Source organism: Sphaerodactylus townsendi, linkage group LG02 (assembly GCF_021028975.2).
Source record: "Sphaerodactylus townsendi isolate TG3544 linkage group LG02, MPM_Stown_v2.3, whole genome shotgun sequence".
In the NCBI taxonomy this organism is placed as follows: Eukaryota; Metazoa; Chordata; class Lepidosauria; order Squamata; family Sphaerodactylidae; genus Sphaerodactylus; species Sphaerodactylus townsendi.
Genome location: NC_059426.1, coordinates 102,619,330 through 102,635,282, shown reverse-complemented (window position 1 = coordinate 102,635,282; position 15,953 = coordinate 102,619,330). Strand labels below are relative to the sequence as shown.

The 15,953-nt window shown below is 40.1% G+C and overlaps 1 protein-coding gene across 6 annotated transcripts in view; it reads left to right on the top strand.

The window, feature by feature from the left end:
* Nucleotides 1–15,953, top strand: part of NAV2 (neuron navigator 2) — a 325,098-nt gene that overhangs the window by 287,293 nt on the left and 21,852 nt on the right. For 4 of the 6 annotated variants that reach the window (XM_048486861.1, XM_048486862.1, XM_048486864.1 and 1 more), the window contains 8 exons: nt 909–917; nt 1,355–1,527; nt 5,004–5,157; nt 6,787–6,946; nt 7,531–7,631; nt 11,548–11,643; nt 12,990–13,158; nt 15,498–15,733. In XM_048486861.1, coding sequence (XP_048342818.1) covers nt 909–917; nt 1,355–1,527; nt 5,004–5,157; nt 6,787–6,946; nt 7,531–7,631; nt 11,548–11,643; nt 12,990–13,158; nt 15,498–15,733 — 1,098 coding nt within the window. The remainder of the gene's footprint in view (nt 1–908; nt 918–1,354; nt 1,528–5,003; nt 5,158–6,786; nt 6,947–7,530; nt 7,632–11,547; nt 11,644–12,989; nt 13,159–15,497; nt 15,734–15,953) is intronic. The other 2 variants (XM_048486863.1, XM_048486865.1) reach the window with 1 other exon arrangement.

Genomic DNA, 15,953 nt, shown 5'->3' with positions numbered 1-15,953 from the left:
CAAGGGAGGAACAGCCACCTTTTGGGATAGCCGTCAGCCTTAATGCACTGGAAGTAGCTGGATGGGAAGAAGTAGAACAGGCATTTAAGTAAGATGGAGGGCAAAGACGGAGGCTGACGGAGCCTGATTGGCAATAGCTGTTGCCAGTCAACCCAGGAGGATGGAACAACTGTCTGAAAGACAGGAGGAGGAAGAGACGGGCTTACTCCAAGGAGTTTGCCTCTTCAGGGACTCAGGCCTGGGAGGACATGTTAGCCCACTTGTCAGCCAACTGACTACAGGGGAGGGCAATAGAAAGAGAAGAGGAAAACTAAGGGTATATTTAATTCTCTCTGGTCTGAGACCTGTTGAAGCACCAAGAGGAGAGACTGAAGGTCATGTTGGTCCCACACAACCCTGACAGTGTGGCAGAGGCTCACAAGTCCCATCCCAATGTGTAGCAATGAATCAGGAAGATCCTATTTTTAGAGTGTAGAATCTCCCCTAAACCTGAATACATGCTGGATTCAGGAATTTCAGTATGCTAGGTTTACAGAGAAGTCAGGAATAACTTCTTAACAATTGTGAAGAGAGAGTTGAAGTGCATGAACCTAAGGCATGCTCCGGATCTCCTTGAGCAAGGGAAGGGATGGTGATGACCTGATTATTTTTGAGTGACACAACTGGTTCTGCAGCATTCAGTGTTTGGCAGCAAAAGGCAGTGGGTAAAGTACAATGTTAATTTAGGTTGGGATCTGTGCTGTTTAAAAAGTTACCCTTAGAAAATTATTTAGTATGTGCACACTTTGGGGTGGGGGTGGTGTTCTCCTGAGAAATCCAGCGCTTTCCCTGTCATTGGCTTTATCTGTTAAAACTTGTCTTTTTTCCTTCCCCTTCCCTTTTTTTTTTGCTTGCACTTCCTCTGGCAGGTCAATGAGGTAAGAAAGTTGTATTTTAAATTCTAAAATGCCAAGCTAACTTGTCCATTTACATAATTAACTCTGTCAACATCAGTAACCTTGTCTGAGCCATATCACTTCCTAACTTCAATCCATGGTAACACTTCCATAAAATGTTCCTTGAGCTGAAAAGACATTTGCTGTGTCTTGCAATGAATAGATGCACTTCAAAAAGTACTTCTCAACAGCCAGCACTTTTAAAGCACCTCAAACTCTTTTGCTTCCTAAAAGGATGCGAAAACCTTTAGAGAAGAAAAATCTGGACTTGGTTATTAATCTGCACTGCTAAAAAATGGAATTAAGTAACAAATTATAAAAATGTTCCATGTCAGATATTCCTTGTTTTGGTATTTACATCTTGGCATAAAACATTACTTGTTTTATTCATAATCTCTTTTGTTTTCATGTACTTTCAGTTGCGTAGCTCCTTCAAACAAGCTTTTGGTAAAAAGAAATCCCCCAAGTCAGCATCTTCACATTCAGATATTGAGGAGATGACGGATTGTTCTCTGCCTTCATCACCAAAACTGCCTCACAACTGCTCAGTTATTTCAACACCATTGCTGAGAACCTCTCATTCCAATTCCCTGTAAGTTCAGTTAGCATTTATAAAATTTATTCCAGAATTGGGTCCCATTTTGTTTGGTGCTGTGGGAGACCTGGAGATTAAGAACTGACCAGAACGTCTTCACTGGAAAATCTTTTCTCCTTCACTTCTGCATTATTCTCCCTCCGCTATGTGTTTCTATGGTGGTTTCCATATGAGAACATCCATGTGTAATTTCCCTGCTGCTGCTGTCCCTGTGGGTGGTATTCCCCTGTTCTGACCAGTAGACCAGACGCAGCTACCCTGTGAGAAATCTGCAAAAACTTTCCTCAAAGGCCAGAACAGTCCTGGAAAAAGGCCCTGCTCCTCCTCCTGCTTTTTATTGACAGAAACCAAGGCTCAGCAGCAGTAATACCGTTGTGGTTGCCTAGCAATTCCCACAGTGGCCAGTGAGAGGACTTTTGTTTCTTAAAGCTACCAGCACATCTATTCTTAAGGGGGGTGGTTAGATTTTACATTTTTTCTGCAAAGTTGGGGCTTTTTCAGGTCTGTAGAAAGTTCTTTATTTATCAGTCTCCAGATTTAAATAGCCATAAATGAGGCCATCTAGACAATTATATCTATTGATATACCTGGATTGAAAATGGGACTTGGCTCTTAACTTTCTTTCCCCAGCTGTTCTTTATACAGTGATGCTTACAAATTCAAGGCATATCTAAAACTACTAGATCAACTGCTAATCTATATCTTAGGTCTCCGAAAGACTGTTATAAGCTGACTGATTTGGAGGGGTTAAAGCAGCGGTTCTCAACCTGTGAGTCGCGACCCCTTTGGGAGTCGAATGACCCTTTCACAGGGGTCGCCTAAGACCATCGGAAAACACAGTTATGAATTATCAATGAAAATAATGTTATGGTTGGGGGTCACCACAACATGAGGAACTGTATTAAAGGGTCGCGCCATTAGGAAGGTTGAGAACCACTGGGTTAAAGAAATTGTCAAATGTCTCTGAAGAAGTTCAGAAACTGATGTGGATATAAATATACAACATCCATCCCCTAGGCAATATTATACATTTTATACTGTCTATAATCATGAGAGGTAGATGTCATTGATATTTGCATTCTTAAGAATAAAGGCACCACCATTTTAGATTTCATTTAATCAACTCTCTTTTTAAAACACTCGCTCATCTCTGATCTCTTAATGTCAGTTTTATCAATTTACTATGAGTACTGACAAGTCTTGACAACTATCTGAAGAGTCAACAGATGGCAGAGAACTGATAGGTAAAGACAGAGCACCTAACTGTCTGAGCTTCCGTATCAATTTGTTTGCTTATTAGGGGTAACTATTGTTGTAATACTGAAGAGCACAATGAATACATAGAGACAGTGGATGGTTCCCAGATTTTTCCCACTTAAACATCTCTAGCCTGAAAGTCACATAAGCAAAATCCTATATTATCCCAACACTCAAAGTATGATTCCTTTACTTTCTTGTTGGTATTTCTTGCTTAGTCTTATTCTGTTCTGCTATAGTCTATACATATTGATTCTCTTGTAACTAGAAGAGAAAGAATATTGTGTGCTGCAGAGTTCTTTGGGCATTTTATGTTTCTGACATTGGAATTCCTCCACCTTAGCAGACTTTATGTTCTTAGTTCAATGCTGTGAAAGTGCTTCACTGCACAAGGAATCTGTACGAGGAAAATTCTGCATTGTTGTGATGGAGGGCAATTCCATTTGTTGTTCCCTTTATGTAATGGAGCAGTTATCAAGTATGTTGGAGTTCCATATGCTTATTCTGTTATATGTGTTGTGATGAACACTTAAGTAAGGTAGTTCAAAGTAGGTAAAATACAAATGGTACTAGTTAGCCGCTATCTTTGGACTAAATAATTTCTAATTTCAAGTAGGCAAATCTCCAATGGCAGTTAGGAGCAGTGTGCATTCTTGTAAGCAGCATCAAATAGTTGGCATACTATGTCTTAGCTGAACAAGCATCCCACAGAGCTGTGAATATTTATCCCTGTCAGAACCTGATAATGTTGTAAAGGAAGAATATTAATGTTGGTCCGTCCGGCAGAGGATCATCTGAGAATTTTGACACTTAACTGAGACCTTTCACACATGGCCGTTCTTTCCTGTAGACAGCATAGTGCTGCTGAATTTACCATTGCAGTACAGTGGCAGCTGGGCTTTTAGGCAGCAACTTTCCACACATTCTCCCTGTCTCTGTGGGGTGCAGTTTTTTCCAAGTTTTTTAAAAAAGTAATAGACTTACATCAATATGCCAATTGCCATTAAAAAAACTCAAAAAGCCACATGGCATGTGAGAAGGGGGAAGGCTGATAAAGGGACTGGGGCAAAGGATATGACTGCTTGTGGGCAGGACTCAGAAAATTCAGAGTTTTCTGCCCACATAGCAGTTAGCCTGGTTTTGTTGCAATCCTAAAGTAAGTTTGGGAAAGATTGCAGAAAAGTTGAGGGAAACCCAGGGGGTACACAAAAGCACCAGGTTGCTGTGGTGAAGCAGGGGGGGAAACCCCTTTTCAACCGCAACAAACCAAGGGCAAATCACTCACATGAAAATGGCCTGAGGTTATTATCCAGTGCAGATCTAGCAGTATTTATGTTAAGTCTAAAAAATGCTAGTATCGAAACAATTGGAATTGTTGCAGATCTTTGATCTAGAATTTCTGCTCTAGTAAAAGGAAGATAACATTTTTGGAAGTCTCCAGTCACTTCATGCTGGTAGATTTTTAACCTGTCTTCTGGGATTTGTCTTTGGTTTGTCATTTTGCACTGCTAAATGATTGGTTTAGGATTCTACAAAAAGTGACCACACTGAAAAGAATGCCATTCACAGAATGTGCTCAATACGAACAAATCCCAGAAAATGGCTGGCTATATTACTGCTTCTTTTTTATTTGCAAGAAAGTAACTGAACTCAGTTCTCTATAAAAAGGAAAAAGGGTAAAAGAAATCTGGTGCCAGAAGAATAAAAGCTTTTTAATAAAGTCTGAGCACTTTAGAATGAACAGGAATGTTTCATGTCTGAGAAGGTGTAGAGTTCCAAACCTTGCCAGAACTGTAGAGGGAGGCCCAGCTGTGCATTACACCTGCTGAGTGCTAAATCTTTTTTTTTCAAACCCATCAATCTTCAAGTCGCTGCTACTGTCTATACTATCTTAATTTACTTGGGATTTCCAGGATGTATAGATTTCTCACAGAATGGCTATCCCTCGGAGCAATTTAACTACTGAAGCTAAGTATAGTTCACAGCCAGAATGGTTGTTTTGTGTCCTGGTTCTATTAACTGCCAAGGTACTCTTTTTGTTTCCCTTGAGGCAGGCTGAGACAGTTTCTAATGATTGTATCCCATTTATCTCAAAACTGGAGTTAGGCAAAACCTCATAGAAACCGAGTCATTAAAGCTTTCCATTTATGCTAACTTATTAAGAATTAATGTTCTTGAGTTAATTGCTCAGTATTTTTTTAACACCCCCCTCCCAGGATTTCAGAATGCACTGATAGTGAAGCAGAAACAGTCATGCAGTTACGAAATGAGCTAAGAGACAAAGAGATGAAACTGACTGATATCCGTCTGGAGGCCCTAAGCTCCGCCCACCAACTCGACCAGCTTCGGGAGGCCATGAACAGAATGCAGGTAAGAAAGAACTGAAATGGCACACCAAAATCCTGACCTGCAACCTAAAATTAGAGCTTCTCTGTCAGTGTATTTACCTGAGACTATATTTATCCTTCCACCAAGACAAGGCTCTTCCATCACAGATGTTAAAATTGCTACTACTTGTCAACAAAATATACATTTGGAGGATGTGCTGAACAGCCACTACAAACTTCGTCAGATTCTAGTGCAGGGGTAGGGAACCTGCGGCTCTCCAGATGTTCAGGAACTACAATTCCCATCAGCCCCTACCAGCATGGCCAATTGGCCATGCTGACAGAGGCTGATGGGAATTGTAGTTCCTGAACATCTGGAGAGCCGCAGGTTCCCTACTCCTGTTCTAGTGCATCCATTCTTTTCTGTGATCTTTTTGTTTTATAGAAACTTACCAACAAAATCAGAAACTTAATAAAGCAATCAAATTAATGGGGTTCAAAATCCAGATTTTAATCCATCATGGGAGTTCAGAGCAGCATCCAAACATGCATTAGAATTAATAAAGGACTCATTAAACAATTTTAAAATAGCAAAAATATTTTAAAAACCATGCAAACGTAAGGGCTATGGGGTACATTGAGTTCCTATTTCATTAATGAGTTGGGTATGCAAAAGGAAGCTTCACATATTGTCTGTCAGTCACACAATTAAAAACTGTCATTGGTTAACAGTACCTGAACATACTGGCCTTGCTCTAAAGGCTAGCCCCTTGTTTAACTTTTCCCCTTCTCCTCATATTCTCTTCTCCATCATATTTTCTTCCTTTTGGCTTTCTTCTTCCTACCTTTCCTTGTGTGTAAAGTGTTGACAAGTCACAGCTGACTTATGGTGGCCTGTAGGGTTTTCAAGGCAAGAGATGTTTAAAGTTAGTTTGCCATTGCCTGCCTCTGCATGCGCTGAGAGAGTTCTGAGAGAATTGTGCCTGGCCCAAGGTCACCTAGCAGACTTCATGTGGAGGAGAGGACAGTCAAACTTGGTTAGAGTCTTCTGTTCTAACCACTATACCATGCTAGCTCTACCTGTCCTTACTAACTGCCTTCATCACTTACTTCCTTCCACCCTTGTGGCCCCCTCTCTTTGTTTTTCTTCCCTTTCTATCTTTTCCTTCCACCTCACCTTCCAGCTATTTCTCTCCATCCACAAGTGTCTGGCTTTGCTTCTCGTGCAGCCTTCAGTTCTCACTTCCTGCCAGTCAGCTCATGACTCAGCATGATAACCCCAGGTTTGCTCATGCCCCTCCCCTTCTGGCCCACTGGCATCTGGATCAGAGAAGACTCCCACTTGGATGGGCCCTTATGAACGCAATGAAACAGCAGCCATAATCCAAAGAATAGGCTAAAGCTGTTACTCTAAAAGTGAACAGCTGTCCTTTCTTTGTCAGAAGTGACAAACTTTTATTCTTTGGCCTCTATCTTGTTTTTCTGTATCTGGTTAAATTAAAGTTATCCAGTCCAGTCTGGTATCAGTTAACCGCAGCATGATTTTATGCCTCTAAGGCTGCCTCTTTTTGTTTGATGGAGGGAGTTGCTAGGACGTGACTATGTCTAATAACTGCAGCAACGGTGCGTGCTTTCCATTTCCTTCAATGGCAGCTTATCTTTTCTAATTCAGAGTGAGATTGAGAAACTAAAAGCAGAAAATGACCAGCTCAAATCTGAAAACCAAGGCAGCTGCAGCAGGGCCCAATCTCAGGTGTCCATTTCATCTTCTCCAAGGCAGTCTATGGGCCTCTCACAGCACAGCCTGAACCTCACAGAATCAGCTAGTCTTGGTGAGTATATGTAAAGGGCAATGGGCAAGTTTCATCCTGCAGCTGTAAAAAATTTAAAAGCACTGGAATAAATCCATCTATTACAAGATCAGCAGCAGCCCTCTTTTGCTTCAGACTGCAGTACTCTGTATATGACTTCAGCTACTCGGAAATGTTTTTAAAGTCATGTAACTCATTTTCTAGATATTTTTAAAAAGAAAACTCAGTTGTAATTTATTTTGCTTTTTTAGCACTTCTTTGGGATATCTTGACATTGTATCAGAACATACATGTATTCTGCTATTCTGTAAGCGGATATAAGCTTAAGTAGCTTGAGAATCCTGTCAAGTGAGTATGTAGACCACTCAGTTGCAAAGCTAGATTCAAAAATCAAAGTGGAAGTTCAGACAGATTTTCAGTAATGAGGTGGCAGGGTTTCACTATTCTGTGTTGAGTCTAACAGATGCAGAATACATTGTGCTAATCAAGCCGATATACACCAGTGTGTATATTCACTAGGGGCTGAAAGGGCCTCTGCATTATAAGTCAAGAACATCATGTGTGATTCTCAATAACTAACAGAGAGTTCATGTATTGTATTACAGACATGCTGCTAGATGATCCTGGTGATGGTTCTTCTCGGAAAGAAGGTGGCAGGCGTGTTAAAATAATCATCAGATTTCAGGATGAAGTGAGATGGAAAGAAGTAAGTTGGGTGCGGATGGTTTTTCAACCTATATTTCAAGCATTGCTGGAGTTTTGTTTGCTTGCTCCATGGTGTACAATATTTTATGGTGAAACTATTTTGAAAACTGGCATGGTGTAGTGGGTAGGGTGTCACACTAGAATGGAAGCAATCCTTGTTCAAATCTTTGCTTTACCATGAATCTTACTGGATCACCGTGGGCAGTTCTTCTGCCTCAGCCTGACAAAAAGGGTTGCTGTGAGGATAAAAAGGGGGAGTAGAAAGCTGTAATAGCGCCTGAGCTTCTTAGAAGAAATAAAATGAAATTGAGATGGACAGAATGTGACAAACATAGTTCGTGCAAAGAAACCTGTGTTAACAGGAACAACAAAGAGATGTGAGTCTACTAGGCGTACTCTGAGAACAGTCATCATTTCTAAACCTCTCTTGCTGTAAGGAGAAAGGCCCAACATCAGGCAACTGAGGCATAATGCTCATTGTGAGGGTAAATCTATCTACACTGTACTGTTTCAAATTATGAGTGTGACTTACATGATCAAATGCTTCTTTACAAAAAAAAATCCCTTCACATTGACAATTAAGTATGTCAAGGAGAAGAATTCCAGTTGAGTTTTTTTATGTGTGAGATCATTCTAATTTATTGTCGAAGGCTTTCACGGCCGGAATCACTTGGGTGCTGTGTGGTTTCCAAGCTGTATGGCCGTGTTCTAGCAGCATTCTCTCCTGACGTTTCGCCTGCATCTGTGGCTGGCATCTTCAGAGGATCTGATGTTGGAAAAGCAAGTGGAGTATATATCTGTCCAGGGTGTGTGGGGAGTGTCCAGGGTGGGTGGGGAAACCTTGTCTATGAGTAACAAAGGCGGCAACCAGGTCAATAGTTGAGGGCATCTGAATAGAAGTATGAGTAACAATGAAGACTATAGCCTGGGAGTAACCCTGTAGATAGCAAGGTCACTGGTGGGAGCATCTGAATAGAAGTATCCTGGCCTGTTTCTTTTGTCTATGGTCATCCTGTGTTTGTGTGGAGCTGGTTTGACACAGTCTTGACCCTAGTATTTTTCAACACTGGCAGCCAAGTTCTGTTCATTTTCAGAGTTTCTTCCTTCCTGTTAAAATTGTCCATGTGCTTATGGATTTCAATTGCTTCTCTGTGTAGTCTGACGTAGTGGCTTTCAGAGTGGTCCAGAATTTCTGTTTTTTCAAATAATATTCTATGTCCAGGTTGGTTTATCATGTGTTCTGCTATTGCTGATTTTTCTGGCTGAAATAGTCTGCAGTGCCTTTCGTGTTCTTTGATGCGTGTCTGTGCGCTGCGTTTGGTGGTTCCTATGTAGACTTGTCCACAGCTGCATGGTATGCGATAGACTCCTGCAGTAGCTAGAGGATCCCTCTTATCCTTTGCTGAACGTAGCATCTGTTGAATTTTCTTAGTGGATCTGTAGATTGTTTGTAGGTTGTGCTTCTTCATCAGTTTTCCTATGCGATCAGTGGTTCCCTTGATGTATGGTAAGAACACCTTCCCTCTAGATGGCTCTTTATCTTTGTTCATGTGGCTTGTTCTTGGATAAGAGGGATCCTCTAGCTACTGCAGGAGTCTATCGCATACCATGCAGCTGTGGACAAGTCTACATAGGAACCACCAAACGCAGCGCACAGACACGTATCAAAGAACACGAAAAGCACTGCAGACTATTTCAGCCAGAAAAATCAGCAATAGCAGAACACATGATAAACCAACCTGGACATAGAATATTATTTGAAAAAACAGAAATTCTGGACCACTCTGAAAGCCACTACGTCAGACTACACAGAGAAGCAATTGAAATCCATAAGCACATGGACAATTTTAACAGGAAGGAAGAAACTCTGAAAATGAACAGAACTTGGCTGCCAGTGTTGAAAAATACTAGGGTCAAGACTGTGTCAAACCAGCTCCACACAAACACAGGATGACCATAGACAAAAGAAACAGGCCAGGATACTTCTATTCAGATGCTCCCACCAGTGACCTTGCTATCTACAGGGTTACTCCCAGGCTATAGTCTTCATTGTTACTCATACTTCTATTCAGATGCCCTCAACTATTGACCTGGTTGCCGCCTTTGTTACTCATAGACAAGGTTTCCCCACCCACCCTGGACACTCCCCACACACCCTGGACAGATATATACTCCGCTTGCTTTTCCAACATCAGATCCTCTGAAGATGCCAGCCACAGATGCAGGCGAAACGTCAGGAGAGAATGCTGCTAGAACACGGCCATGCAGCCTGGAAACCACACAGCACCCAAAATCATTCTAATTTTTTCTACACAGGGAATTTTTGTTTGTGTGTGGAGAAGAATTTGATCAGGTAAAGTCAAGACCCGGTGTGTGCTGCCACAATAAGAACTTGATCTTGATTCTTTCCAGAAAACAATTAATAAATGACACAGTTTATAATAGATAATGATATAATAGAATATAGTGAGTGTTTAGATATAAATGTATAAAAATACTTTAATGTTTGATGCATCATGGCTTAGCTTCTGCCCTGCTATAATATTGCCTGCTTGCCTGCCTGCCTTTACACTCTTGTGTTAAGCAGTCAGTCTGTTTCACAATTCAGAAGCCTCTCAGTTTAGAAGAGGGATGATAAGTAATTTGGAAGATCTCTAAGTATCTATTAGGACACTTCTGCAGATATTTATGTTGGGTGGATTTCGCATAGGCCAAAAACAGCGGTGTGAAAATGGTGTGAAAATGGAATAAAATGGTTTAAAATGGCGTAAAAGGATTTACACTGTTTTCACACCGTTTTCACACCGCTGATTTTGGCCCATGCGGAATCCGCCTTGGTTTCAAGACAAACCAACATAATCTTAACCATTTCTAGTCCTGTTTCTTCTGCCAGCTGTTTAAAGTGTCTTCTGACAGTTTCTCTTTCTGTCTATCTGCAACATTCTGAAGCTAAAGGAAATGGAAGGATGTAATACTGAACATATTCTCATAACTTGGAGTGGAAAGACCATTTTACCTGAAGAATTTCCACTCTCAGATGATCAATTTTGTCCTGATTCCTCCTAGGACATTCCCCCTTACTACTTTTTTTATTGCTGCTCTTGATGGGAATGTTACAGTGGGAAATCTGGTCTACACACAATGCCACAGCTGTGGAGTTCCACGCAGTCCAGGCCTGCTAGTGTGTCTGTAACTTGGAATGAATAAAAGGGAAACTGAACCAAGCAGACTTGACTTTAAAAGAAGGTGTCGTCAAGATAAATCTTGTATAACCTGAAAAATGCCCTACGGTCTTTCTCTCATTCACTGGTTTTAAATTAACTTTTAAAGTAACTAATATTAGTGGGAAGTAATCCAAGATCTAGATCAGGCAATGAAAGAAGCACCCATCTCTCAACAACACTCGGTTGCCAGGTTTGGAGAAAGTTTGCTGTGTCACTTTGAACATTTTTCTATTATAGATTGGCTGTCAATTAAATTGCTTGGAATCAAGCCTCAAATATTTTAGTACAACTGGAAGGCAGAAACATGCAGCTGATTCCCTTAACTGTGTTGGCTGCTGATATGTTTCTAAAGCCAATTTAAAATGCTAGTTTGAATTGTACAGCCTTGTTCTGCATACAATGTAAATATGGCTGGTTATCCGTGATTACTGAGCGATTATAAGCTAGAAGATATTGGCACTAGAGCCCAAGAGTGTGGTACCTTTAGTGAGGGAATGATGTGCTAATAAGTAGATTTCCCCCTATTTCCCTATTTGCACATAACTTGGAAATGTGCAATCTACATAGGTTTGGGAGGACTGGAGTACCAGGGCTTGTAGAATGATGAAATATTTCAAATGTGGGCAACTTTTCACTTTGGAACAGCAAGATTTCTCAAGTCCATTGTCTTTTAATACACTGTTATATATTTAGGATTCTAGGCCTCGTCTCTTCCTCATTGGCTGTATTGGAGTTAGTGGAAAGACCAAATGGGATGTATTGGATGGTGTTGTTCGAAGACTGTTCAAGGCAAGTGGTGAAAATTTTGTTCATATTTCTAACAGTGTTGCTTCAGTGCTTCTTATTTGATTCACATAGGAAACAATTTTTTGTTGTTACACTTACAGGCATTAACAATACTTCATAGTCCTATGTAGAGGATATTGAGACATGCAATTTATTTGAGAGTTCCCTGATCCACAAACTACTGTATCTGAATCAGCATAATATGGGAAAGCTACTATCATAATTAGTTCTTATCACATTTAATTTTTATTGCCCATGGTATTAGCTCTGAGATTTAGATAGTGGCATGTAACCAGCCTCGGAGCTGCGTGGCATAGTGGTTAAGTGCTTGCACTGCCACTCACATGGTCAGGAGTTCGATCCCCCTGTGGGTCAGATATCCTGGCAACCGGTTCATGGTCAACTCAGCCATCCATCCATTCTTTGGTTAATAAATGAATACCTAGCTCATAGCTAGGGGGTAAAGAATAGCTGGGGAAAGCAAAGGCTAACTACCCCACAAAAGAGGCTTGCCTATGAAATCACTGCTCGCAGTGGTGCCCCAGGGTCGGACACAACTGAAGGGGAAACTTTACCTTTACCTTTTAACCAGCCTCACAGATCCAAAGTCTTTGGAAGGGAGGTGCTTTGACCATAAGACATTCCGTCTCACTTTGGTATGTTCAATGAAATTCCAATTGAGAATCCTAAGACACTCACTTTTATTGTAAAGTTCTTGTACATTTCCCTTCTGATGAAATCCTAATGTGTTTTCACATGTATCTTTGTACATTATAATATAGAAGAACTCCTTTGCTAGTAGATTAGATCAAAGCTTCTTCTAACACTGTCTCTAAAAGTAGCCCACTAGATGCATCTGGAAGCATCATAACATATCCCCTGTTATTTGTACCTGCCATCTGGTACTCAGGGGTGCCTCTAATATACAATGAATGCAGGAGTTTATCATTTTGTTTTTCTCCTGACATTTAAATACAAAACATAGATACATAATAAGATGGCATAGATTATCGTCTTTATCTGTAGCATTCCAGGAAATTAGTCATGATAATGCAAAAAGTACTGAATTCCCAGAATTGTTGAATTCTGAATTGCTGATTGATTTTGCCTAACTCTATAAATTTAATCAAATGCTCAACCAAACAGGTGTGAATATCTGATCTGACATAAATGGACTTGGCTTTTTCTTTTCCCATATCATTGTTTGGCAATAACACCTTCCTTCTATGGATTAATTCCCTTTGAAAAATTTTTAAAAAACCTATTTAGCTTTGAACTTTCATTATTATGGCCAAGAAATGGGAAGGGAAGATTACTTGATTTCTTTCTTTTCCCCTTCTACTTCACAGGAATACATAATTCATGTGGATCCTGTGAGTCAACTTGGGTTAAATTCAGACAGCGTCTTGGGATACAGCATTGGAGAAATCGTACGCACTAATAGTGCAGAGACACCTGAGCTGCTGCCTTGTGGCTACCTGGTTGGTGAAAACAATACCATCTCAGTCACTATCAAAAGTAAGTTACAGATGATCCATTTTTTCTATATCTCTGTGTAATTATAGGCCTTGCCAAGCCTCAATTTTGGAGAAACCTCAAAGGAACAGAAAATATGTAATAATTTTCTTTTGTTTTTTCACTCCTTACATGCCACACTTCCTCAGGTTATCTCCATCATGAGCAATTTCAGAAGCAGTAACATTTTTGTGTGTATTATTCTCCTTGGAGTGGTAAATGCATGTACAGCACCTTTCATTGAACACACATTGGTTTGCACAGTCACAACATTGTTCATGGTGAAATAGTACATATGGTAGGCTTGGAGTTATATATTCCTAATTGGAATAGATGATAGAGCACTCTCTCGTTCTGAAGACCAGTGTATTTGTTAGCCCATGCAGCTTGCATTTTCCTTCATATGCTTTATGATATACAAAAAAATTGAAGCTATCCTTGTTATCCAACGTAGCTGCCTGCCTTCTGTCAAAAAATACATAGCTGGAGTTCAAGGATATTGTTAATGCTGTAGATTATGGGGATGTTTGTGGAAAGCTGTATGCATGCTAAGAAAGGAATTTCTCGTTATGCTCATGGAATATTTCTACAAGAATGGGGTGCGTGCCTTCTGTTTATATCAGGAGCAGGCAACTCCCAGAACATGTACTGACATCTGCACATGAGGCTATTTTTGTTGGCACCTAGAGCCGGATCTCTCTCCAAGCAACCAAGGCATTGGTACTGGAGACATTCTTCAAAATAAGTATTTCAATTATTTTCATGTAGTTGTACAAGGATTGTGGTCCTAATTTCCCGTAAGTAATTGACAATTCAATCCTATGCAGAGTTGCTTCAGTCTATAGTGATGGGGATTTTTCAGTCATGGCTCCTCACCTACGGTATGCCACACCTTAAGAATCACCTAACATCTTAAATGGGTGCATTAAAAAAATTATAGGCTGTTTTTAACTTGAGGATTTCAGCTGCTCAAAATCTTATGTTGGTTTATGTTCTGGTTGGGGTTTTAATGCAGGGTTTGTTCCTTTTTGTAATGTTCTATGTTTGTTTGTTTTTTGCCTTGGCCTGGATTGCCCCAGGCTAGTCTGATCTCATCAGAACTCAGAAGCTAAGTAGGATCAGCCCTGGTTAGAATTTGGACGGGTGATCTTCGAGTAATGCCAGCATCATGACATGGGAGGCAGCCAATGGCAAGCCCCAGCTAGTAATGTCTCTTTTCTTGAAAACCCGAGAGTCCTCATAAGTCAGCTGTAACTTGACAGCACACAAAACATGTTCTTATTATTCTTTATTTTTGTAGGTCACTATGGGCAGTTTCTGTGGAGAGGGGCCAGGGAAGTGGTGTAAAGAAATAAAAATCCATTGAAAAGACAAAGCTCTGCAAAGATCTTTTCTTTGAGTACTCCTTCGTCCTAGGAGTATTGTTATCCCTTTTTCTTGAATTCATGGTCATGTAACAATTGTTGATTTAGGACCCCGAGAATTAAAAACTTTGCTAAGCTTACTGAGCTTGATACAGATATTGTTATATGATTAAAAGGTGTCATTTCAGCCATTTTGTAGGGAGCTAGTAAAATACTTATACCTCTAGAGATACAGCTGTTCATACAAATATTTAATCTTGATAATTTTTGGCTCAGGCACTAAATAATTCAGTCTTTATATAATCTTGCAGCTGAAATTCCATTTGCATGCTTTCAAGAATTGCTGGCTTTTCCTTCTCAGTTGGCCAGTTTTTCTCTGCTGACATTGCATAAATTCTCTCACATGTAAATTTTTCTGCCAGAAGATATTTCCATCATATTGTATAATGAATATTCAGAGTGAACAGGTTGGCTTTGTAAGGAAGACAGAGCTATTTTGTTTATTTTATGTTCAATGGAGAATGTACCTAAACATTAGCATTTGTGCATGTTCACATATATGAACATATGAAACCATATTATATCAGACTGTTAGTCTGTCTAGCTTTAAATTTTTATTCTCCAGCATTAGGCAGAGAGAGTCTTTCCCAGCACCTTCAGATGCCAAGAATTAATTGTCTACATACAAAGCATGTTTTCTCTTACTGAGCCACAAGAATTTGGTGTATATTAGATCAAAGGAGTTTCACATATTTCACATGTCCAATTTACTTCAGTTTAAAAAGTGTCTTTGCAAGTAGTAGTATTTTTTTTCTGTAGGAATTGACTGACAACACTATGGAGCTGGGGTGATGGTGGAGAGGTCTAAAGGATGTTATAAAATATATCACATTAAACACTGCTGTTTTTTTCATATGCATGATGTAATAAATCCTCGGTAAATCACTTAGAACTTTTAAAAAATCATTGTTGTTACAGGCATTGCAGAGAACAGTTTGGACAGTCTGGTGTTTGAATCTCTCATCCCAAAGCCTATACTGCAGCGCTACATATCACTCTTAATGGAACATAGAAGAATCATCTTATCTGGTCCAAGTGGCACAGGAAAAACATACTTGGCCAATCGACTGTCAGAATATATGGTGCTTAGAGAGGGCAGAGAACTGACCGATGGTGCTATTGCAACGTTTAATGTGGATCACAAGTCCAGTAAGGTAAGTACACCAAAGGTGACAGGATAGAAATATTTCTATTATTTAAAAATGAGGACATTTTGGAGTGTGGGTTGTCATCCTCTTAGCTTTCTATGCCATGTTCCACATCAAGACCTCAGTAAAATTGTAACTTCATCCACTATTTCCTCCAGTCTTCCCCTTCACATACTTCATGCCCCCCCATTTGTTGTCTAGTCCAAACTAGGCTGTGATGAGTGGG